Source organism: Cupressus sempervirens, chromosome 9, assembly GCF_028749045.1.
Source record: "Cupressus sempervirens isolate cs-2001-9-10 chromosome 9, ASM2874904v1, whole genome shotgun sequence".
Lineage (NCBI taxonomy): Eukaryota > Viridiplantae > Streptophyta > Pinopsida > Cupressales > Cupressaceae > Cupressus > Cupressus sempervirens.
The window spans coordinates 491,545,933-491,571,017 of record NC_143126.1 but is presented as its reverse complement, the minus strand read 5'-3'; the positions used below and the strand labels follow the sequence as shown (position 1 = coordinate 491,571,017).

Below are 25,085 nucleotides of genomic sequence, written 5' to 3'. Positions count from 1 at the left end.
GCAACATCAATCTCAAGCCTCACACATCTGCATATTCTGGATTCTTTGTTGCAAAATTTGTTGCTGTGTTTTAATCCTTAAAAGAATAGCATTTCTCGTCAATCCCTCAGGAATATCTCTGAACGCCCTCAACAAACGTTTTCCTGACATATTTCTGTCCATCTATTTGATATATAATTATTGATAAATTGCTGTCAAATTAAAATTGCCAAGAGAACTTTTACTGACAATTACCAACAAAGCTTCACAAGTCAAGAGGCCTTCAAACACCCATAGATTTGATCATTCAAATCCCAAATGATCCAAATTAGCCCCATGTGCTCATCAGCTATTTTTTATTAGTTACATAATTGATAGACCTGCCTTGCGAAACATATTGAGCTGTTCCAAGCTGAAACTTGTGATTACTATAATGATCTGCTTTAAAATAAACTAATCAAATATAAATTAAAAGGTATATGTTTGACAATAAAATTTGCTATTTGTTTACTGATTCCAGGAGGAAAAACTGATTGAGTTCATAAGCAGTTGTAGTCAAGAAAATATCTATACAAGCATTAAAAGATGAGTTCAGTTCAGAACAATACAATTCTTTTTAGTAACCGACAAATGAAGAAAAATGTGCTTATCACATCTGACTCATTTCTAAATATTAGAGCAAAACCTGAAAGCCATTACAGCTAATAAAATAAATTTGAAAATACAATGGAAATTAGAACCTTTGAAAAAGAATAGAGCGTGTGCATACAAACCATAAGGCAAGGCCACAATTGGATGAAGCTATTATACATTATACCAAAGCTGCAGCAGTGCACAGCCTGAACAATACACAACAATCTGTATGGAAGTAAGAAGATGACACCCAATTAGCATGCCTCTTATCAAAAAGTTTTAGACCACCAAGCTGACTCCAATGGCACAACCAATATCACAGACATGAACTTGACTTCTCGAGATGTAGATTCACCATCCTCATCTCTCCAATGGACTTGAAAGCTGTCACTTCAGGATATATACCATCCAAGGTAATCACATGTTGATTGCATAAGCAAGTGATGGCACTTTAGCTGGATTTTCTTGATGACATGATAAAATTTACTTTTCAAAAGGAAGCCTTTCTTTTTGTGTTCCTCTGAGAGGATCTAAACCAACTTCTGTCACTTCCTCTATGTTCTCGTCCAAATAAACAACATCCTGCATAGTTAACTGGTGATACTCAACTACTTCACGTAAAAATCGATTCTCGCGGGCATAATTGGCATTTTCTTGTGCAAGACGTGACTTCTCTGCTAGCAATGTCTCCAGCTGAAGCCGTACCTGCAAAATGAACAAGACATATCATAAGTTGTGCATAATGCGAATGTCATCGCATGAAATAATTCGTTTTGAAATGACATCATGAGTCACAGGTTCCAAGGCAAACATGTCTCCTTCAATTAACTTCAAATTTGCAATTCAGAGACCCCATTGATGTGCGCAACATAGCTTTGATAAATTTCAAGAACAGTCCCCATGTACTGCTCATTGAGACTACTTCAAAATAGCCAGAGCTCAATAGACTAATATACAAGACCTATCAGACCCTAAAATCTTCTAGTCAAAATGCCCTGGCCCATTTCCCCACCTGAATTTTTCAGACACAATTTCTTGAAATCATTTTATCAAGTTACTTCACATAGAACAGAAATTGTAGACATCATCTAACTTGTAGAAACTGTAGCAGAAAATTTATACAAGACTATCAGACCCCACAATGTACAACATAAAATGTCTCAGCCCGAGAATGAAGGGAAAGCCCTACCCACCACCCTGGATTTGTTCAAACTTCAGAGTAATTTTCTTGGAATCATGCATATCATGTCATTTAATATAGAAAAAATGTTTTGTAATATATCATCTAACTAATAGAAACTGTACCAGAATCACATCTGAGATTGGATGTACACATGAAATGCTGAGAACATATCAATCTCGTTCATAAAATGCAGCAGAACAAAGCAAAAACCTAGCCTGAATACCTCTCACGAGATGCTCAATTATATGTACATGTTAGATATCCACAGATTAATTGTTATGCACCACCAACAGTCATAATGCGGTCACATTCTAGCATGCAAACATTAAAAGTTACATTAGAATAGCGTTAATGATGTGTTGGGTCAAGTATTCTGATTCCCCTTGCACAAGTCTTTAAATAATGTGAATGTAAATTAATATTTAACAATGCCTCTCTCTTTCATAAAGTGCTGATTTTCAGTCTTGATCTCCAGTTTTGATATATGCCATATTGGAGCTTTTGACAATATGTGCTGCAATGTGTGGTCATTGACGTCAACTCAATACGTGCTGTCATTGATGTCATTGGTGTAATTGGAGAGGCTGGCAGATGTTGTGGATGGGACAGTTGAAGAGACAGTTTGGCATATAATCAGTGTGACTGAAGACAGTCTGAATGTTCATCAGAGTTTGGCATATAATCAGTGTGACTGAAGACAGTCTGAATGTTCATCAGTTATATCCATGGCAGAATATCAGTCTGGATGTTTGGTAAGTATATGATAAAACCCTGTTACATATGCTTTAAGCTTTTGTTAGAGGATGCAGTTCCATTTGTTAATGGCCTCATCTTCAAGGAAGTAAGTGGTTGATATTTATGACCAAATGCATACTTGTTTAATCAAGGAAATCTGTCTGAGGCTTTAACAGTGCATTTTTCTATGACTGGGAGTTAGTGTTTCGGTCGGCATCTTGCTGCACTGAATGTTCTAGATATGTGGATCTGGAGTTAAGATTGATAATGTATAAGCAATCTTTTCTGTGATTTTCAAATTACACACTTTTGTGCAGAATAAGTTACATATTTTTTATCCCCAGATTACAGTCTGACTCTGAAATGTAACATAGTCGACTCACTATAATGCTCTTCATTCTCCTGCTGTGATTGATATACTTGGGCAGATTTAGGAACATGTTCAGGAAGGTATTAACTAAAAAAATTCGGTGATTTGTGTTTCAAAAATATTGGTGGTCTGCAATGTTATATCATATATATTTAAGTGTCACAGGCTATCCAGATTGCCCTGTTTCTATCTGTTCAGTAAATTCATTCGTGTCAGCATCTAATGAGTGATTTCTTCAAGGGATGGTTGTAGAGAGGTTGTTGAGGGTCTGCAATGCCTTCATTTTGGTCTGCATGATGACTCTGGCTTCTCCCTGCTGGTGCAAAGTCAAACAGATAACAATTTTGACAGTTGTGTTGATATTTGGGCTACAACCATAAGTTCCTCTGTTTGTGGTTGACCCTGACCTATATAATTTTCTTTGAAGGATATGCTGAAATAATTTTCTTTGAAGGATATCCTGAAAAAATTATACTCTAGAGTCTAAGTTGATCCCCAGCTCATAACAGTTCTGGTGCGTTGGAAGCCGACTGGTAAGGTATTGTATACTTGAGCCCACTCAATTGTAGTTGTTGAAATGCTGTGGACAATGCCTTCGATATTGTATCAAGTGTGCCAGCATAACGGAGTTCTTTTGGGATCAGTTAACCTCCTTGCATAGTATACTATGTTCTATATCTCATGGATCAATCGATTTCAGACCAACCTATGTAATACTACATGTTTCTTCTTTGGTATGATTGATGCCAACCTAATTAGTGTTTTGAAGTGTACTGGAGGATAACTATAAATAAGGACGGATTAGTTAAGTGTTGTTGAAAAAAGTTATGAATCGAATCAGACAAGGATGAAATGTGCAGAAGTTACTTTGAAAAGATAATTGTCCTACAAATGGGCTGTGCAACATCACCATATAAAAGATGCTTCTTCTACAATAGGTCATGCTTCTATTTTTATTGTAATCCTAGTGTATCCTGCTCTGAGATAGTGTACTTAGCAGGTTAGTATATTATTGTATCTTGCTTAACAAGTCCTCTCCAAGAGTAGTGATTTTCCTTATGCAGTGAGTTTTAAAACAATTATTGTAACACTTGTTTCATATAGTGTAAGTTGACTATCACCATGGTTCTTCCCTCAATCGGTTTTCCACATAAAAATCTTGGTGTTCCTGTGTTGATTATAGTGGTCCGAACTTTCCTTTCATGCTATTCATTCAAATGAAATAGTCTAAATTTTATCACATTCTGGTGAAGGAAAATTTCCCAATCATAGGACTCATTTGGCAGATTGTTATCATGACATTTGCTAAAAATTCCACAGTAGAACTATATCTTGTGGAGGACTGCTGAAAGATTCTACCTTACAATGATATCACAGAGCTCTATGGCAGAAGAATTAAGAGATACACCAAGAAGAGAGATTTGAAAGAATTGAAACACCTAATCAATATCCTAGTAGTTACAAATTCAAACCCTATAATGGTTGCTCCTCAAGTTCTCAATAATTGTGAAAAAAATGCCAATTTCAGTAGACATCCCTATTTCCATATGCTAACTGACAAGAATAGAGCATTTTCCAGTATTCCAAGTAACGTGTTGCACACGAGATATAAGTCAGTCCACCCACACGCCATTAGGTGAATATGGTAAGTTAATATTGGAATATTTCAGAATAAACAATTTTCTACTCAAATCAGAATACACAAAGATGAATGAGCAAGAATTGCTTTGAGTCAGATTCATGATAATTTCACTTATCTTGATCAACCCTATAAGATTACAAAGTAAAGAATTAAAGATGTTACATAATATGCTCCACTGGAGATGTACCTGCATTAAAGTGCATCAAAAGTGAAGAGGTTATAAGACTCACAGGAATTGGGTCTGGCAAACAAACCCTAACTGTTGGTGACGTTACTGACCAAGGGGTCCAATATGCTGCAATGGGTATAGCATATGAAATTAATTTTACACACAAAGGGGTCCGCCACTGCCATCTTCACAGCCTATTAGATGGTGAAGAAAGGAAAGGATTATGACTGCAACAGTGATTAAAGGAGAATTTGTACAAGACAAAAGAAGACCAGCCACTGTTTCCGGTACCTACCTTAATTGTTTGTTTTTCGTTCTACTTCTTAAAACAATTGCCTAGTTTGAAAGGAGTGATTTGGAAAAAAGATATTTTAGTAGCTGCACAAATTACGGATTACGCGCAGAGGTTTCCAGATACTCAACAATACAATACTGTGTTTGGAGCATCTTTGAAACATTACAAAGTGAGATGCATTCTAGTGTTTTTGAAATTTTCAAGAACGTCACTTCATGGTGGACAAAGCTAGGTGCTACATGGAAGCAGTTGAACCTAGGGCAATCTGGGTTCCCAAATTATCTTATGAAGTCTCTCAACCTAAATAGGTTGCAGAAGGAATAAGGTCATAAACAAAAACGTTCAAAAGAACCTATCGAAGGGTATTCCTCCAAAAGGAACATCTATGGGTCCTACAGTGGTACCACTAGTCCCTTCTACCATCCCAACTAACTCCAGAAGGACCTAAAAGGATAGGTAGGTCCACCTCCATTACTGTTGCACCGCCTGAGTCATTCAAACCTCCCTAAGCACTATCTCGCAGAAAGAAATCAGCTCCTATGAAAACTACAAAAAGGAAGATACAGAGGCCTATGCAACAGACAAAAAGGGAAAACAATGAGAAGGAAGAAAAGCCATCTAAATTGAAACGAGAAAGAAGAGAACCAGACAAGGAGAAGAAAATGGCAGCAAAGAATGAAGACAAAAAGGGATCCACAGGATGCACCCGAGCAACTAGAACAAACATTGAATACAATTGCACAAGGCAGGCAATTAAAAGATGCAACAAATCTTTATGATGGCATGCGTCCTGCTGACAACCACTATTGAAAGAGCAATAGTAATGTACTTGATGACATACAATGTGGCTCTCACTGATATCCTGGACCAACTTCCAGAGAGTCTGGTGGGCATACTAAATGAAAACAGCAAAAAGCAGTATTGGAAGAAGCAAAAATGAGGCAAAAAGCACTAGATAAGACAGCATCATCCACTTATCATGAAGAAAGTAATAAATTATCCCAAAGACAGGCACAAGAGTTCCATACCAAACAAAGAGTGAATACCCTCATGAGGATGGATAAAGAAGAGAAAGAAAGAATGGAGAAACAAATTGAAGAAGTAACTGCTAGCATCCTAAATGAGATGAAGAAAGTTGAAATGATTGTTGAAGAGCAATCTCTTTCAGATGATGATGAGCTATACAATATTCCAGATGTATCCACTCAGGACATTGACCTACCTATGATACTTCTGTAACATAAGATAGAGAGAAGAACAATAAGCAAAATGAGGAGATTGGTGAAGAAAAACATGACATTATAGGTCTCTCCTCTAGACAAAACAAATGCATTTAAAAATCAAAACACCTCCCCTGTGTAGAATACGAAAGACAATATTGCAAAGAAGATAAGATAATAATATTAATATCCAACAAAAGACAACCAAAAGGTCTATGGAACTGGAAGATTACAACAACATATCTGACAACATCAGGAGCACCAAATGATGTCCGAGAAAAGCGAGCAACAAAAACAAGAAGAAGAAAGATACAAAGAGCGCCAACAACAAGGACCAGGAGTCCTTTCTAGGCAAAAAGAAGTCAGTCACAGAAGGAGACGACCGCGGATGGATAGACCCTCTGGTCTGCTTCTGCAGATGTGCTTAATGGAAATCAAGCAAAACATGGATGACAACTCTAAGAAAGTCCAAGGATCCAAAGAGAAGTCAGATGAGAAGCAAGGTGCTTTTGCATGCAACTTAGAAGTAGCAAATTCATTAAAAGATTTTTTTGTCCATGCAGATCCGTTTCAACTTGTGGTAATACCTCAGTTGCTGCAAATTCCAACTCTTGAGGGACAGGTTGATCTATCAAACATCTCTCCACTTCATAAGCTGCAACTTGGAGATATTGTACTTGTCTACGAGGAAGGAGATACTAGAAAAAAGTCTCGTTGAAGGTGCAATTACAATCATCCAAGAAAATCAACCTGAGATGAACTTGCATTCCTCTCTTGTTCTGGAACCAAAAATGAAACTCTTGATGAATCCCTTACAAGAATATTCCTCACATATCGAGTAAAAGGAAAAACAAGAGACTATGAGGAAGTTGAAAGATAAAGAATGGCAAAAGTATTTGACCAGTGTGCCAATGTGCATGATAAATTAAAGGAAAGAATAAAGGAGTTTAAAGATTGTGTTGATGAAGCAACTACTCTCTACCCATTTTGGTTTATAGTTGAAGATTTCATCTACATAGTATCATTATTCAGGGATCTCTAAGGGGGGTAAATTTTTAATAAGTGTACACAGTTAGGGGGAGCATATGTACTATTTTTGGGGTATTGTAGATATTATGCCCTTTTGTCCTTAGTGTCACAGGGGAGGAGATTGTACAGATAAGTTGTTTGTCAAAGGAATTTATACAAATAAAGTTCAGAATTTTTTTTTAAAAATGTGTTGCCATTAATGATAAAGGGGAAAAGTACTGCAAAGTGTTGTCACTGGTGTTAATGGAGAGGCTGGCAGATGTCGTGGGTGAGACAATCTAGAGAGAGAGTTTGGGATATAATCAGCACGCTTCAAGACAGTCTAGAAGTTCATCAATTGTATCCATGGTAGAATATCAGTCCAGATGTTTGTTAAGCTAAGATACTGATTCGCAGGTCAAGAGGGTGGACGTGGAGGCGGAGGTGGACGAGCACGCGGAGGCGAGGCAAAGCCCTAAGGATGCTGCCCGGATACCTTCCACAGGCATCCAGATGCAGACAGAAGCTTATAACACGGTTCGGTACACATCCGGATGCCTGTGGATGGCATCTACAGGGCATCCAGGCGCTTTCGGGCACCTCCGGAGAAATCAGGGAAAGAAAACAAAAAAATGCTTTTTTCACTTTAAGTCCAATTAAAACAGGTGCCTTTTAGGCTTATAAAAACTTTTTTTTTCCAAACCCTAAAATGGCCCTAATAGAGGCCTTTTAACAATTCAACCATCATTTTATTTGCAGTTGGGTTTGCTTTTTCATTTGGCTTCCATTTTGGCATTTTGAAGGCAACTTGATTATTTTCAAAGAGGAACTTCATAGGGCAAGAGTTGGCTTCCACAAGTTCATTAAAACACCAAGAGGTAAGCATTTTATCCCATTCTTGACTGTTTCAATGAATTTTTTAGAGATTTTGATGATTTTTTTCAGCTTTGTGAAGAAAGTTTTTTTTTCAAAATTTTTTTAAGAAATTGAGAAACAAGTTTAGGTATCTATTTGAATGGTGTATCATTGTTTTTTACTTGTATGCTTGATATTCATAATTTTTTTATTGATTTATATTTAATTAATTTCTTATTAGAAACTACATTGTATTGTGCAAGAATGGTTGCCACCAGCAGTTAGAGTTCAGTGCGAGGACAAGGTCAAAGTTCAATGGTAGGGCAAGGAGGGGATAATTTAAAAATTGTTTTAGGGTCTCCTCTATGGAGACATACAACAAGAATATCACAGGTTGCAGGTGGTGGCTCCTATATTTGGAGTTATAATTATTGTCAAAGTAATAAAGGAAACCCTTTCAATAGCTCTTATTCTTAGGTAAAATTTCATTTCATGGGCCCTACTGGTGACGGTTTTGGAATGTGCAAAGGTGCAGACGAGAAGGGGTCGTCTAATGCACAGATAGCTTTGTTTGTAAAAGAACAAAATGCAACCATCCATTGAAAAGGAACCAATTATATCTTCCAAACATCCATTCATGCAAGTACTTGTACCGGGAGAGGAGGATGGAGTAGAAAATTTTGCAGCAGACCGAAAAAGAGGCTCATTGCACTCTGCATTTAAAATGGAGGCAAGAGACTGTGTTGATGAAGCCATTGCACGTTGCCTCTATGCTAATGGCCTTCCTTTCAACCTGGTAAGATCATCATATTGGAGGGAAATGGTAAAATCCATCAAAGAAGCACTAGATGATTACACTAGTCCTAGGTATGAAAAGGTGTGTACCACACTCTTGCAAAAGGAGAGAATTTCTATAGAGAAATCACTTCAACCCATTAAAAATTCTTGGAAAACTTTGGGTGTGACAACTGTGTCTGATGGTTGGAAAGATACAAGAAACAGGCCATTAATTAATGTGATCGTAGTGTCCCCAAAAGAAGCAATGTTTGTAAAGGCAATTGATTGTCAAGGGGAGGTGAAGGATTCACAATTCATCTCTAATATTCTCATTGAGGCCATAGATATGGTGGGTAGTGAGAATATGGTCCATGTTGTCACAGACAATACCAAAAATTGCAAGGGAGCTGGTGCTTTAATTGAGGGTTGGTATGACCATATTTTTTGGACACCATGCGTTGTACACTCCCTCAACTTGATTATGCAACAAATTGGCACTCAAATAGATTGGGTGAAGCAAATATACGAAGAGGGAGAGGACATACAAATGTTTGTGACTAACCACAACATGTCACAATTCATTTTTAGAACATATTCACAATTGGAGTTGCTAAAGGTAAATTAATTTTTTGCAATTATTAAATTCCATGGATTTGTAATTTAGTAAATATTTATAATTTCATAGTCAATTGACATATTGTTAACTTGCTTAGGTTGTTGAGACCCGTTTTGCATCTCATACTATTGTTATGAGACGACTTCTCAAGGTGAAAGATGCTTTGAGTCAAACGGTCATCTGTCCTCAGTGGGGTGCATGGAAGGCTTCGAATAAAGAAAGAGCCCTAAAGATTAGGGGTATGATCTTGAATGAACATTGGTGGGTTCATGTGCAATATGTATTGGATATCAGCGAGCACATCATGACTATGCTTCGCTTTGTCGATATTGATACACCTTGCTTGGGAGATGTGTATGATGGCATGGACACCATGGTTGAGAAGGTAAAACATTCTATACAAGCACATAAGAGTGACCCTACAAAATGTCAAGCCTTATGCAATGAAGTGGAAGCAATAATTATTCATCATTGGGAGAAGATGACCACCCCATTGCACCTACTTGCATATGCTTTATCTCCGAGGTATTATAGCGAGGTGGTACTTTCTATGCCAAATAGAATTGCACCATATGCTGATGAAAAGGTTGCTAATGGGTGCTCCAAAGCTTTTGCAAGAATCTTCAAAGATAATGAAATGCATGAAAAGGTGAGGCTAGAGTTTGGCTTATTTGCTTCCGGAGCAAAGCTTACTCCATTTGCAATTAAGGACCAAAATAAAATAGGAGCAATCACATGGTGGTACATGTATGGTCAGCCATATAAGCATCTACAACCTCTTGCAATCAAAATCCTCTCACAAGTAAGTTTTGGTTTTTGTTTTTAGATTACAACATGTATTCTACAATCTAGTGTTTAAAACATTTGTCATATTGTCATTTACTTTTCATTTGTATGTTTAATTTTCAAAAATTAATTTTGTAAACACAATGTGAATGCACGTTGCAAGTTATTCTACTGCTGAAAGGAATTGGAGTACATACTTCTATATCCATTTAGTGAAATGCAGCTGGTTGAGATCAAAGAAAGTTGAGGAGTTGGTCTACATTCATACCAACTTGCGCCTTTTGTCACACAAGGATGATGAATACATGGATGGGGCAGCCAAACTTTGGGATGTACTCCCTAAGTGTGCAAACTTCTATGCAACACTTCGTGATTTGACTACGATGATGGATAATGGTGATGCTAGGTCCATGACTCATGATGCATCTAGCGCAAGTGGAAGCATTCTTAGCACATTCAATATCAGCTCACTGCATTGAACTGCTGGTGGAAAGCCCACAATTTGAGTTGATCCACAACTCATAATAATTGCTCATGCATGTGTCCTCTTGTTTTTGACTAAGGATCATCTGATGCTTGCTGGAAAAATAAGCTAGAAAGCAGACTTGTAAGGTGTTGTATAATTGAGCTTACCTGATTAGGGTTGTGGAAATGTTGCAGATGATGCCTTGGAACTTGTATCAAGTGTGTCAACATAATGAGATTGTTTTGGGATCAAGTAACCTCCTTGCATGGTCCGCTATGTTCTGTGTCATGGATCAGTGATTTGGTGCCGGCCCATGTGATACTACACATTTCTTCCTAGATCTTATTGATGTTGACCTAATTAGTATTTTGAAGTGTACTAGAGGATATATCTAAATAAGGATGGATCATTTGACTGGTGCGAAAAAAGAAGATGGGAATCAAATCAGACAATGATGAAAAGTGTGAAGTTGGTTTACAAGATAATTGTGCCACAGAGGGTATGCAACATCAGCATATAACACATGCTTCTCTATAGCAGTTGATGCTTCTATTTTTTATTGTACTCCTAAAGTATCCTACTCTAAGCTAGCATACCTCCTTAGCAAGTTTTCATACAATCGTATCTTGCTCAGCAAGTCCTCAACATGCGCCATGTGTTTCCTTAAGCAGAGAGCCTTACAACATGTATTGTAACTCTTGAATCATATCATGTGAATTAACTCTCACCATGGTTTTCCACATAAAATCTTGGTGTTCTTGTGTTGACTATTTTGGTGCATGTTTTCCTTGTCTGATCGTCATTAAAAAGAAATAATTTAAAGTTTTTTCACATGCCAATTCCCCCCACCCCCTGCTCAGCATTTCGGTGTGTCCAGCAACAAAATCATTGAGAGGAATTCTTTACTTTGATGATTATTTTGTACTTAATAGTCTCTTCTGGGGTATGAGCGTTTTAGCTTTATCCACTAAAGTCATTTTCAACTGCCCTAGTTTGTTATCCTTCGTTACACTGGGAAAAGTTTATGAAGCAGTTGCTAATCTTAGCATATTAATTTAATGATGTCTCTATCATTTATCAAATTCTCTCTAATGCTCTGGATCATAGAAGAATGTTATATACTAAATAGGTTCAAAATTCTTGTAATGCCTACTATAAGTGAGGCTGCTGTGATACCATGCCTATTGATAAACTACCAAAAGGCTTTCACTTATTACAATAATAGATAAGTCGTCTATTATTAGTTAATGATTATCTATTGTAAATATCTAGTTAGCTTTAGTTAGCTTTCAATTTTTTAGCTTTATCTATTAGAATAGAATATTTCTATTCTTTTTTATAGTTTCCTAAGGAAACATCGCTTTATTCTTTTGTATAAATTGACCTCTTGGTCTCTGTTAATAACAAGCAAGTATTTTACCAATTACTTCCGTAATATGGTATCAGAGCTAATACTTGAAGTTTTTTCAAAAATTCTATAATTTCTTTTTTGAAATTATTTGCTTCAAAATTTTCGGAATTTTTTCTGCGATTTCTCAAAAACCCATCTAGGGATTTCCATTTTTTGAAGAATTTGTGTTCACTGTCATTTTTCAGCTGCTGAAAATCGCAGATCTGGAGGTTGTTTTTCTGCAACTTGGATCTTCATCATATCTGAAAATCGCGAATTAGGGTTTCAGTTTTGGCATCTGTTTTTCTGCAGTCAAGGAACAGCGTTTTTGAGGGTGAAATCACAGTTTTTTATGCTAAAATCTCTTTGCCTATATTGTCTCAGGCAAAAACGCCCCTGTTCTGATCAAAATCGTCTTTTCAGACCTGCAAACACCATTTTTCTGTTGCTTTGACCTTCAAATCCGCAGACTGGTTTTTTGGCCTGAAACCCTAATTTTTGGGGTCAGAAATTTTTTTTGTTTGCAGATTCTTGGTGGGTTTTTCGAGATTCTTGGTCAGAAATTTTTTTTGTTTGCAGATTTTTGGGGTCAGAAATGTGCATTATCTCTCACAACTTGCTCAGGATGAGCTTGTTCTTGGTTTGCCAAAGATTCAAACTCAACACCTTGGAGTTTGTGACGCATGTCAGGCTGGGAAGCAACATCGCCCACCTTTCCCCAGTGGCGATTCTTGGCGAGCTTCTCAGGTACTTCAACTTGTTCATGCTGATATCTGCGGCCCTATGGCCACTCCTTCTGTTCTTGGGTACAGGTATTTTCTATTGTTTGTAGATGATTTCAGTAGAAAAATGTGGGTGTATTTCCTTAAAAAGAAATCCGATGCATTTACTGTATTTCAGAAGTTTAAACCCTTAGTTGAAAAAGACTCTGGGAAATCTATTATTACTCTTAGATCAAAGAATGGAGGGGAATTTTGTTCTAATGTTTTCTCTAGCTTCTTGGATACACATGGCATCCAACGCCAGTTCACCACACCCCACACGCCACAACAGAACAGTGTAGTTGAACGTCGGAATAGGCCAATCACCGAGATGGCTCGTTCCATGCTCGAACACAGACATGTTCCGAAGCAGTTTTGGGCAGAAGCAGTTAACACTGCAGTTTATCTGTTGAACCGGTCACCCACACTGGCTGTCAAAGGTAAAACTCCGGAAGAGGCCTGGTCAGGTCGCAAGCCCAGAATCAGTCACCTAAAGGTTTTTGGCTCTCTTGCTTTTGTTTGGATCCCTGATGCTTCACGAACCAAGTTGGATGCCAAGAGTCAAAAACTGATGCTTGTTGGATATAACAGTCTTCACAAAGCCTACCGCCTGATTGATGTTGAGACATCTCATCTCATATACAGTCGTGATGTAGTCTTTGATGAGCAACGAGGACCATTCATGCCTGTTTCTCCTGTTCCTGATCTAGCAAACCAACCTATGCAAGCTCATGATTTGGGAGTTCGGCTTCCATTAGGTCCACCTGATGGGAGGGCTCCAGTAGCTCCTACAGCTCCAATTATTCCAGTGATACCTGTACAGACTCCTCTGGCTTCTCCTGCAGGATCACCTCGTTTTGAAGATGCTTCACCTAAGTTTGATCTAGCTTCTTCTGATGCGGATCCTGCTAATCAAACATCTCTTAGTACTACTGTTGGTCCTTCTCCTATCCGGCCTAAGTGGTAGGCTAAGACACTTGCTGATCTTCATGATGATGAGCTCGTAGATGGGAGCGCTGCTCGAAAAAAGAGCAATACTACAGATTCTGTTAACTTTGCTCTTATGGCCAACATTCACAATGTATTTGAACCTCAAACATATTTTGAGGCTAAAGGAATTCCAGAGTAGGAACAAGCCATGACATTGAACACCAGAGCCTGCTGAAGAACACCACTTGGGTCCTTTCTGATCTTCCACCAGGGAAGAAACCCATTGGCTACAAATGGGCCTACAAAATCAAATACAAATCAGATGGTACTTTGGATAAGTACAAAGCTCGTTTAGTGGTAAAGGGCTTTTCTCAATGTCAAGGCATTGATTATGAGGAGACCTTTGCTCCTACAGCAAAGATGAGCACCATCAGATTAGTCCTAGCCATGGCAGCACAATTTGGCTGGAAGGTCCATCAGATGGATGTAAAGAGTGCTTACCTGAATGGTGATCTCCATGAAGAGGTCTACATGACGCAGCCTCCTAGTTTCAAGGTTGCTAGTAAAGACCATTAGGTTCTCAAATTAGTAAAAGCTCTCTATGGTTTGAAGCAAGCCCCTCGGGCATGGTACATCAAGATTGATAAGTACCTCAATGATCAAGGCTTCAAGAGGAGTTCTTCAGACTCAAATCTATACATCAAGACTACTGACAATGACATCATCCTTCTGGTTATTTATGTAGATGATTTGATCATCACTGGCAGTTCCGCATCTTTGATTTAGGGAATCAAACAGAACTTATGCTAGTCTTTTGATATGACTGACCTTGGGCTCATGCATTATTGCCTAGGTGTTGAAGTTTGGCAACAATCTTCTGGTATATTCATCTCTTAGTCCAAATATGCCAGGGCCCTGTTAGACAAATTCTGAATGCAAGATTGCAAACCTGCATCTACACCTATGGAGAAAGGTCTCAAGTTATCAGCAAAGTCTGATTCTCCTTCCGTTGATGATACTACATACAGGCAACTAGTAGGTAGCCTCATCTACCTCTCTGCTACTCACATGGACCAGCAAGAAGCAACAAGCAATTTCTCTCTCTTCTACAGAGGCTGAATACAAAGGGACCGTTAAGGCAGGATGTGAAGCTATTTAGCTTCGTCGGATGTTTGGGGATATGCAAATGTCACCAACAGGACCAACTACTCTGTTTGTTGATAACGAAGGCGTTATCAAGTTAGCACGGAATCCAATCTTTCATGAACGAACCAAGCATGTGGATGTTCATTGTCATTACATACGACAGTTGGTTGAAGACGAGACTATTGATCTGCAGTATGTTCCTACCACAGATCAGACTACAGACATTCTCACCAAGCCTCTTGGTTCTGATAAGTTTGTCAAATTCCGAGAACAGCTTGGTGTTCTAGATAGATTAACCATTAAGGGAGGGTATTACAATATTAGATAAGTCGTCTATTATTAGTTAATGGTTATCTATTGTAAATATCTAGTTAGCTTTAGTTAGCTTTCACTTTTTTAGCTTTATCTGTTAGAATAGAATATTTCTATTCTTTTTAATAATTTCCTAAGGAAACATCACTTTATTCTTTTCTATAAATTGACCTCTTGGTCTCTGTTAATAACAAGCAAGTATTTTACCAATTACTTCCCTAATACCATTGTAGTGCTAAAACAGCCCATTTGCTTACTTCAATTGCTCCCTATTACCAATGTTGTCAAGCCCTACTTGGACAAAGTGCACAAATATTAATATATATGACTTGCCAAGTATAACCCTGTGGGTTCTCAGTGTTTTATACAAGAGAGGATTCTAAGTATGAATTCAAATTTAATGGAAAACTGCCTGGAGCATGCAGGCTGGGGAAATATTCCTAACCATAGGAGCAAAATCACTTGGAAAATTAATCAACAAACCAAAAGTATTAGATTTTTTGAAAATTAAGAAAAAAAAGGGAAAATTTTGAATTTTTTAAAAAATGTTTACAATGGTAGTAAAAAATAGACAAACTATTTTCTTAAAAAACTTAGGGGCATTTTCATAGCATAGAGTTATAGAAAGGAGAAATAGAATTTAACTCCTGAATTCTAGGAACTAGATTTTATCGTTTATATTGATATTGTTGATGGGACAAATGTTCAGTTTACTTTTTAACAGGGGAATCACCAAATAGTTTCCTTAGTGTGAGATCAAATATTCGCCAAGTCCATGAAAAATCTGAGATCAAAATGAATTTGTTGAAATAGATTTTTTCAATTATATTCATATTACTGATACATAGGCAAATGTTCAATTAACTTTTTAAGAAAGCAGTAACCAAATAGCTGTCTAACTATAATATCAAATACTACTATGTCTAAGAAGTAACTAGGATCAGAACTTATCCGATTTTAAAATAGGACAGTCACCAAATAGGTGACTATGTCGGATCAAATATTAGCCAAGTCCATGAAGCAACTGAGATCAAAATTTATCAGAGAGCAATCTAGCTACTGGTAGGAATATATCAAAAGTGGAATTTATTAAAAGTGAAAACTATTTTGAAGTGATCCAAGGCATTCATTGTGATTAAGGGAAGGCATTTTGTAGTGATAGTTCAATATTTGAGAAAGCTATTAATTATAAATATAAACTATACATGTCCACTGCTTCCTCGTTAAAGGGCTATATATAATAGTGAATAATAGTTATAGTTTTAAAATAAGAGTATAATATTAATTATATATTTGATCGAATCAGAACCAATGGGGCAAGGCATACAGAGAGCTCATGTCATATTGAAACTACAATTTAGGAAAGATCATTAGTAGCTTCAACACCATCTCACATGCCCCTCACAATTTAAGATGAATTGAGGACCTTTCAAATTCGGTTGATGACCGCCATTGCTCCTCCGTTTAGGGCTTCCTAGAGTTCAGGAAGAAAACTAAAGGGACAAATAATAAATTGTTTCCATGCCAATTCCACATTGACTTTATTTTCATCTTGAAAACAACCCTATTTCTGAGTGATTCGTCAATCTTATGAGTTTTTTTAGGGTTTTTTAGGTCTTTGCAATTATTTTCTATGTTTTAATGCCACTATATAGGGATTTTAATATGATTTTAATGCACTTTAAGTGCAAAAAAAGTCATAGAAAATCAGATCAACAATATTTTCATGAATCAGGACTCAGGAAATAAATCAGCTGGTTCTAGGATTGAGGATTAATCAGGTATAGTCAGGAATTTTGCTGATTATTGCTTCTACATTCCTAACTGAAAAATGTTCTTATACATCCAAGCCTCAACTTTATACAGTATTCTCAAGCCTTAAAGCACAAAGCCTCCATCATTCTTATAGGGCTTTAGAACAGTAGGGTGGGTGGGAGGAGCGATTAGCCGTGTAACAAGGTTTAATAATACTAGAATGAATCTAACCAATCCGATAGTGAGCTCTAGAGTTGAAACAAAAGCATAACAGATAAATGCAAGGAAATGATTTTGAGTTTGCCTCTGTATCTGAATGTTGTTGGTTGGTATGGATGAGAAAATTTATGACTAAAAATTTCAAATTATACATTAAATCACTCATCTAGGAAGTTGCATACAATTTTGTCTTTTAAATTAATCTAGGAAATCGTCTGAATTATTTAAATTTTTAAGTTTCTTGGCAGGCTTATGTTTCTTTTCTGCTTTAAAAACATTCCAGTAATCTAGGGTTTTGGTTTTGCTTATTTCTCTGTTGTGATTGAATGTATTTTTTGAGTCCCTTTGACCTATTTTTTCTCATAGATGGGAGTTGATATAATTTATCTCTTCTAAGATTGTTTCTTGTATTTTCTCCAAGAGAATAATCTGTGATCCAAGGGACGAGAGAGTTTTTCCTTCCATTTTAAGAGTTATCTGCAGCCCTCTAAAGAAGTGTCACTGTCACAATATGTGGGTTGATTGGGAATCTGCTATACCAACCTCGTTGACAAGTATTTTTATGGGTTGTAAAAAGGCATGTCAAACCAGTAAAAGGCATGAGCTATGAGCCAAAACCGCAATAAGAGGACATCCATTAAAGTCAAACTATGCCTTCATGAATAATTTGGTGATGGCTTGCTCGTCATCCTGAATAATTTGGTGATGGCTTGCTCATCGTCCTGAAGGAGGGGTAAAACTCGTGTACGCTCACAATTGCTCTATGCAATCAATGTATGCAATACACTGAAAATGGTCTGTCTGTACCAAATCCCCCATTCCTGAAAATGCTTCAGGAAGTACCTATAAAAGGAATTGAAAGAGAAATAGAACAAAAATTATGGTGATTAATTTATTATCACATTTATCTGAATTAGAAATTTTATCCTTTAAATAAAAAATTAAAAATAGAAAAAGGAGGGCATTAGAATTAAAAATTTGAAACATGCATTACAAAAATATGATAAGTCTATGTTGTAACTACAGTAACCATAGAAATACACTGAAAAATCGACGAATATTTCATTCAAATTCTAAATTAATATAATAAAAAAATGACCAATTGTTTTCCAACATTTGAATGATAAAGGACCTGAGTCTCCACCCTTTTTTCTTTTGTAACTATGGCTTATTGGATGTTGAATAAGAGTATTAGTTTAAAATAATTTCATATCGCCCATATAAAGCTATCAACTTTGATTGCATCCATGCTACATAAAACAACTGCCAAACACGAACCATGATTTGATATGCAATGTGCCCTGCAAAATATGTAGTTTTCTTACTTGTAATCCACACACACTCATCTTTCAATATAAATGTATTCTTAACAATCTTTAATCTTATTAAAAATCAGCTCAACTGGGACTGTCTCTGCTTTGCAGGGTATCAGTCGGCACGCACATTCTGTGAGGATAAAAGGTTTAAAACTAATAAGGAACTCACCAAGTCATCTTCATCAGGTCTATCACCCTTCTCGAGGCTTTCCCTCAGTACTTTACTCTCTTCTTCTAACTGTGCACAGCGTTCCTTGGCAAATGCTAGATCTGCTTTTAGGGTCTTTAGCTCGCGTAGAAGAAGTTTAACTTTTGCAGCCATTGCGCTTGCAACCTGCCATACAAATAACCATCCTAATCATCTTTCATCGTTTATGTTCAATAATCAATTATAAAAAGATCAAGAACTAGACAAAGCATTGTAGAAAAGTAAATTGTGACTCCAGTTCTGCGTACTGCCACCTTACGTCGCGAGAAGCTTTTAGTTGTGTCTCATAATTTGTTTCCACAGCAGGTGCTTTCTTGCTTTGTCGTTGGAAGTTAATTGTTTCACCAGCATCTGTCTTCTTTTTCATAGATTGTCGAGTTCCATAGATAATCTCTGAAGCTTTACTTTCAACACCTGCATCAGCCTTCTTTTTCGTAGATTGTCGAGGCCCATTAATAATGTCTGAAGCTTTAATTTCTGCACCACCATCACTCTTCTTTTTTATGGAACGTCTAGTGTCAGATATAATATCTGAAGCTTTGTTTTCAACAATGTTCAGCCCCTCCTGTAAGACACTCCACAAATTATGGAAAACACTTAGTAAGCCTTCTCACATCATGAATATTCCTTTCACCAGATACTACAACCGAAGGCATTTGTAAAAATAGAAATACCAGAATATAACAATTAAGAATTTCATTATACATTAAGACAAAAAACTGCATCTTGTATTGTCTCACTTGTCTTCTCATATTGTAATAAAAATTAGAGAAGAATTCAAACTCAAAGGTTCAAACTTCAAAGCAGCCAGAAATTAGAGTATTCGCACTAAGTTAAATTCAACAGAATCACATCTGAAGTCATGGAAAGAATCACAATTCCTAATTTTTTGAATTACTAGCTAATCACCTCTAAAGCACCACCAATAAAGTTAATGGAAGAAGCAATTGCTTCTATCCCTTTCTGTATCACAGGGGCATCTGTTTGCTTTCGTCTCTCAGGCATGCTAGCCTGTAAAATCCAAAACCTCTAATTACAACACAATTCCTCATAACTATTAAATGATAAAAGAATTGTTCTCTTGTAGTTAAAATATGCAGACTGCATTCAGGATACTACCTGAATATTTGCTTGTGCTTGTTGCAAGTGGGATCCACTTCTTGTTTCCGACTTGGGTGATTGTATTGGACTGCCCTCTTCGAGAAGAGCCGATTTTGCTTTTTTTGCAAGTGCACTCCAAAAGCCTGTCTTTGACTCAGTTGGACTTTTTAGAGATGCCGGCTCATTTGGAGTATAAGTTTTCTGTGCACATGCCACAAACCAATAATAAAAGTAGGTTTAGATTTCAACAAAGAAGCCAAATGAACCCAACAAAAATCTCAAAATTCAACTTCTTAAATTCCTGAAAATTAAATGAGATAAATCAAATTTAATCTTCATTCTTCTGACACAAAACTATGCATTTCAAGTAATGCTGCTAGAAAAACAAATAAATGTTGGTGAGCTATCTTATCCATCTATCCACGTAAGAGACCTAGTTATTATGGTTAAGTAGTTGCTTATCTTAGAAACTACTCCATCTATTACGAACAAGGCTTTGTCTCCTCTATGCAATTAATCAGTCATTTTCTCCAACTTTTTGCTTTTTGGATTAAAAGGTAGAAGCCACAGTACCAATGCCCCTATTGGTTTCATTTCTTGTGTAGTGTTTGGTAGGGTTGAAGGTATGCTATAGAGATCTAAATAAAGGTACTCCTTTAGGTAGGGGTTAGTAGGTACAAATCATCCTGGACCACAAGTTACAAACAATTCGTTTGCACTAGATCATAAACTGAATCTTTATAATTGGAACCCTTTCCCTACAACCTCATCACTCAATCCTGGAATGGGAATTTATAATCCCAAAATGACCCATCAACCTAAGGGCAAAAAAGCCTTTCCACTAAAATTGTAACAAAAATCAAGGGCAATCAAAAAGTGGCATTTATTGTTTTATTTCTTTAGGTTTCCTTTTCTATTTCAGTTTTGAAATAAATGTTCTCAAGATTGAAGTTTCATTTATAATTTTATAACTTTATCTCAAAATGATGCCAATTTATCAGCACCTTAGCAAAATACAAGTACATACTATTTTGTAAAGTGAAACTGACTGGTATCAAAAAAGGGAGAGGACTTAGTTTATGTGCATTTCAACTTGTGCCCTCTATTACAAAAACAAAATGACAATGAAGAAGGAGAAACAAAGCTGTGGAATGTAGAGCCAGTGCATACTCAGTTGGATGCATCTACTACCCAGGAACATTCATTTCTAAGGAGTCAAAAGTCAGCATACTTTTAGTGGAAGTGCCAGGACACTCATTGTGATTCTTCCAATCTACGTATGTCATTCAATGTGAATGTAAATGACTTTTAAAAAGGTCCATACAACACTAATTGTTGATTTATTTAGTATCAAACACTGAATATCTATCATGACATTCAAAATTGACATTGAAGTATTTTTAATTTTTAAGCTCCATGCAGTATTCAGAACTTGACTCCTGTTTTTAGGATGCAGTATTCTGAACTAAGTTCCCATTTTTAGGATGTAAATATATAAAAATTTATGAATTCCTTTTGTACTAACATACCCAACCCCAATATTCTTTTGCCATACTGGCATACCCGAACCCACACCAATCTTTTAGGATGCAGATCTAGTAGTTATGGTTCTGTAACATATCATTAATCAGAAAAGACCTTTTATTGTAAGTTTGTTTTTAAAGCTCCCTCATCATTACTTCAATGGATTTAAAATTGGCCTATAGTCAATCTTTGCTATGAAATGTCTTAGAATTTAAACAATTTTCAACAATAAACCAACGAACCTACACTGTATAATTGAATTTTACCAGCCAATTAAGATCTGACATCAACGAAATACAAATTTAAGTAAATAAAGAAATTCTTTGTGACATGAAATAAATTGTATGTTTAGATCTTTGCATTTCCATCACTGCATTGCTCATAGAAAATACATTGATTAAATACATCATTATCCTGTATGATTTTATAAACCTCAGTGGTAACAGTGATGTTTTAATTCACTTGTGGTATTCGTGATATTTTTCATTCTCTTGGCTATCTTCATCCTGATGATGGATCATGGAGTCTGATCCAGAATGTTTGTAGACACAAACATCTTTTAGGCAATTTAATCCTGAAGCAGCTACATTTTAATACCATGGATTGTGGAAATCTCTTATTACTGAATAAACGAGTTGTATGCAAGTCTTTAGATCCTTTCCTTTATTTTTTTGTTATTATCTCTGATTGGTGAGTTACTGAATGTACAATAATCCAGGCACCCAAGGATGTATGTCTGCTTCAATCAATCTCAGTGTACTCTTGGCTTTGGTGGTGTAATGACCTGAAACAGATAACAGCTACAGAATATTGTTTCCAAACCACTAAGATAGGTCTGCATGGTAAAAACAAAACTACGGATATGCAAAGTCCGACCATCATCTTGATAAATAAATACCACCACCTCCATGAGAGACAGATCTCTAGGTGACTTCCAGAAGAAAATAGAAAACATCAAAGAAAATGTGATTCCCATGCTCAGAGAGCAAAGACTCTATGCTAAGCTGTACATCTGTACTTTATCCCAGGACATTTGTGGCATCCTTTTTCCTGTGCAATTTTTTCTCCTCCAGGAGGGTTTTCTTTTTATATATTTGATGTCTCTTGTCGTGTACTAAGCTGTAAGTTTTTTCAGCAGCTAGAAACTGGATTATATAATAATGTTAAAGCCCATGTAGTAAATTGAATCAAATTTTCCTTTGCTAATTACAGATCAGGGTTGTGCGCTAACATAACATTTTTCAAACCAGTTTCCTTTCTCCTTGCTTTCGAGCTGCTAATACTTCGGACTCAAAATATAGTTCATAACTTCATAGCTATTAGGAAACCAGTGTCCAAAGCCCAACTGCACAGCAGCCACGACAAATGGCTGGGGGCAGGCATTCTCGATGAAAATGAAGGATCCAATTATTAAATTAGCAGTCATGGCACTTTCAACATCTGTCGCCAATCATAAATCCTTTTTGTAAACCCAGTTAGGTGTAGAACGGTCAAGACTTCCCTAAGATTGCAGCACTAGGGCAATACCCCGAGCAAGTAGATGCAATCCTCGTGTCATTGAGATCACCTATAATGTCGTCCCTTATTCGAGAAATCCAGCAGCCAAGTTTTGAACCCACTCAAATATAACAATGCATCATTAATATCTAAGAATGAAGCGTCTCTGTAACCCCATCTTTTCAAAATTCTCCATAAAGAAAACAAAAGAAACCAATAACGGTGCAGACAATCTACAAATGTGCATATTCATCTATTAGTCAGTACTGAGGAATAGGCTTTTCGTCAAACATAAATTGTACAAGAAAATTAGATTTGGAATCTTGCAGCCCATTCACTGATTGGATACTGCAAAAACGGGCTTTTCATCAAACGACGCGCAAAAACAAGCCAATTTGCAATATTGCAACCCTTTCTCGTGATCGATGCTGCAAAAACAAATTCCAATAACCCCAAAGTTGATAACAAACATTGCTTTTCATACTAGTGGGATTTTTTTTCTTCTGTCGGGGGCTAAAATCACATCCGGTTTCATCTACAACAAAAGATCAGTATATAGCCAAAAGAGGAAAAAAAAAAAAAAAAAGAAACCTGTAGAGGCGAAGGTGTATTAGAAGAATATCTGTTCCTGAAAGATTCCCTGTAAGCTGATTCACCATACACTGACGACAAAGAGGAATCCCTGTGCGCAGAAGAATCCCTCATCGCTGCTGCCAATGAAGAGTCTTCCTCCACCGAAAAATCTTCTCCGCGCAGATTCTCATTATTGTTCCTATAATTTTCTCCATACTGATAAGGAGTATTCCTTCTGTAGCCCCTACCAGCCATACCAGAAAAAAGTCTACCCAAGCTGAGATTCGACTCTGAGACCTCCGATGCCCCGATTGTTAAAATTTCCTCCCGCAGAGCGCTTCGGGAAAAGACTCAAAATTTCGATAAAAACGCTCCAAGAATAGATCGTTTATTGACATGGATTTCATGATCTAAGAAAACACATTTTGGGAATGGCATAGATCGAAGGGAGGTTACAGAAGACGAAAATGGTGGTTTTGTTTTTGGTTTAAATTATGTGTCTTTGTTTGGCAAAAGGCTTTGAATTGGAATGGTGACAAAACGCGTTTACTTGCTAGCTTTCATGCTTTAACAATCGCAGTCAATAGAATTTATTTTACAATCAGGGAAGAAGAATAATGAAGATATAATTGGAAGATCATGGTGAAAAACGGTCAGGTGGACCCCGAACTGGATATATGTGCCTTGGCTTTGTAGTCCTGAAAGGAAGTTGAATGGCAGCCCATCCGAAGAATAAAGAAAGCAATTCATGGAAGCTTTCCTACTTGGGAGGCAAGCAGATCCATTGTTTTCATAAATAGGCAACTGGGTTATTTTATTTTTTAAATGTGACTGTTGAAATTTGTATATTTCAATACAACTTTCTCCCAATATTATTTGAAGAATCGAGCTTTCATAATGCATATACGGTGGTATTATCGGAGTATAAATTATATTAAACATCTTTACATATTTACTTTGTCTCTTTAATATAGTTAGGGTTAGGGTTAGAATTAGGAGAAACAAAGAATATTTTAAAGAATAATTCGTGTAAGGAAAAAAGATTTGGTGAGAGTTACAAACAAAATTAAAATATGGAATGCCATTTGGCAATCAAAAAGATTTGGTGAGAGTTACAAACGAAATTAAATAATGGAATGCCATTTGACAATCAAAAAGATTTGGTGAGAGTTACAAACAAAATAATAGGCCCGAAATAATAGGGCCCGAAAAAGTAGGACCCGAAAAAATAGGGCCCGAAAAAGTAGAGCCTGAAAAAATAAGGGCGAAATAATTTCAATATGATTTTTTTTTTGTTAAATATAATTTTGCATGCACATTCATACTTGTTTTTTGTGGGGAGTGGGGGAATTTGAAACAAATTCGTGGAATGTGAAGAGACCTCTGTTGAAGGATATGAGGAGCCTCTCAGAAGTTATAAAACCAAGGCTCACCATTTCATTTTCATTTTATGTTTTTGCAGGAAGGAAAAGGTGGAGGTTATTGGAGGATTAGCTTGGAGTTTTTGAATAGGAGTAGATTGAAGTTTTGGAGTAACATTTTTGTAGGTGAAATTTCTATTTTTTATTTACATTTTCATTTAAATTTAGAGGTAAATGTAAATTGAAATTCAAAATTAG

The 25,085-nt window shown here is 36.6% G+C and overlaps 1 protein-coding gene across 1 annotated transcript; it reads right to left on the bottom strand.

Moving 5' to 3' along the window:
• Positions 1-610: 610 nt before the first annotated feature.
• On the bottom strand, positions 611-24,405 carry LOC149539474 (uncharacterized). Its single transcript, XM_089800716.1, has 6 exons — positions 23,485-24,405; positions 19,891-20,073; positions 19,681-19,782; positions 19,031-19,336; positions 18,733-18,897; positions 611-1,317 (listed from the first exon to the last, which is right to left on the bottom strand). The coding sequence occupies exons 1-6, from the start codon at positions 23,719-23,721 to the stop codon at positions 1,096-1,098; spliced, it is 1,215 nt and encodes a 404-aa protein (XP_089656842.1). The 5' UTR covers positions 23,722-24,405; the 3' UTR covers positions 611-1,095.
• Between the last annotated feature and the right edge of the window lie 680 nt (positions 24,406-25,085).

What these genes read in the sequence shown, in the direction of transcription:
- LOC149539474 (XM_089800716.1), bottom strand. Translation starts at nt 23,721, where the DNA reads ATGGCTGGTAGGGGCTACAGAAGGAATACTCCTTATCAGTATGGAGAA. An exon ending in ATACACCTTCGCCTCTACAG is followed by an intron (nt 20,074 to 23,484) that starts GTTTCTTTTTTT and finishes GCATGTGCACAG; the next exon opens with AAAACTTATACTCCAAATGA. An exon ending in AACTAAAAGCTTCTCGCGAC is followed by an intron (nt 18,898 to 19,030) that starts GTAAGGTGGCAG and finishes TTTGTATGGCAG; the next exon opens with GTTGCAAGCGCAATGGCTGC.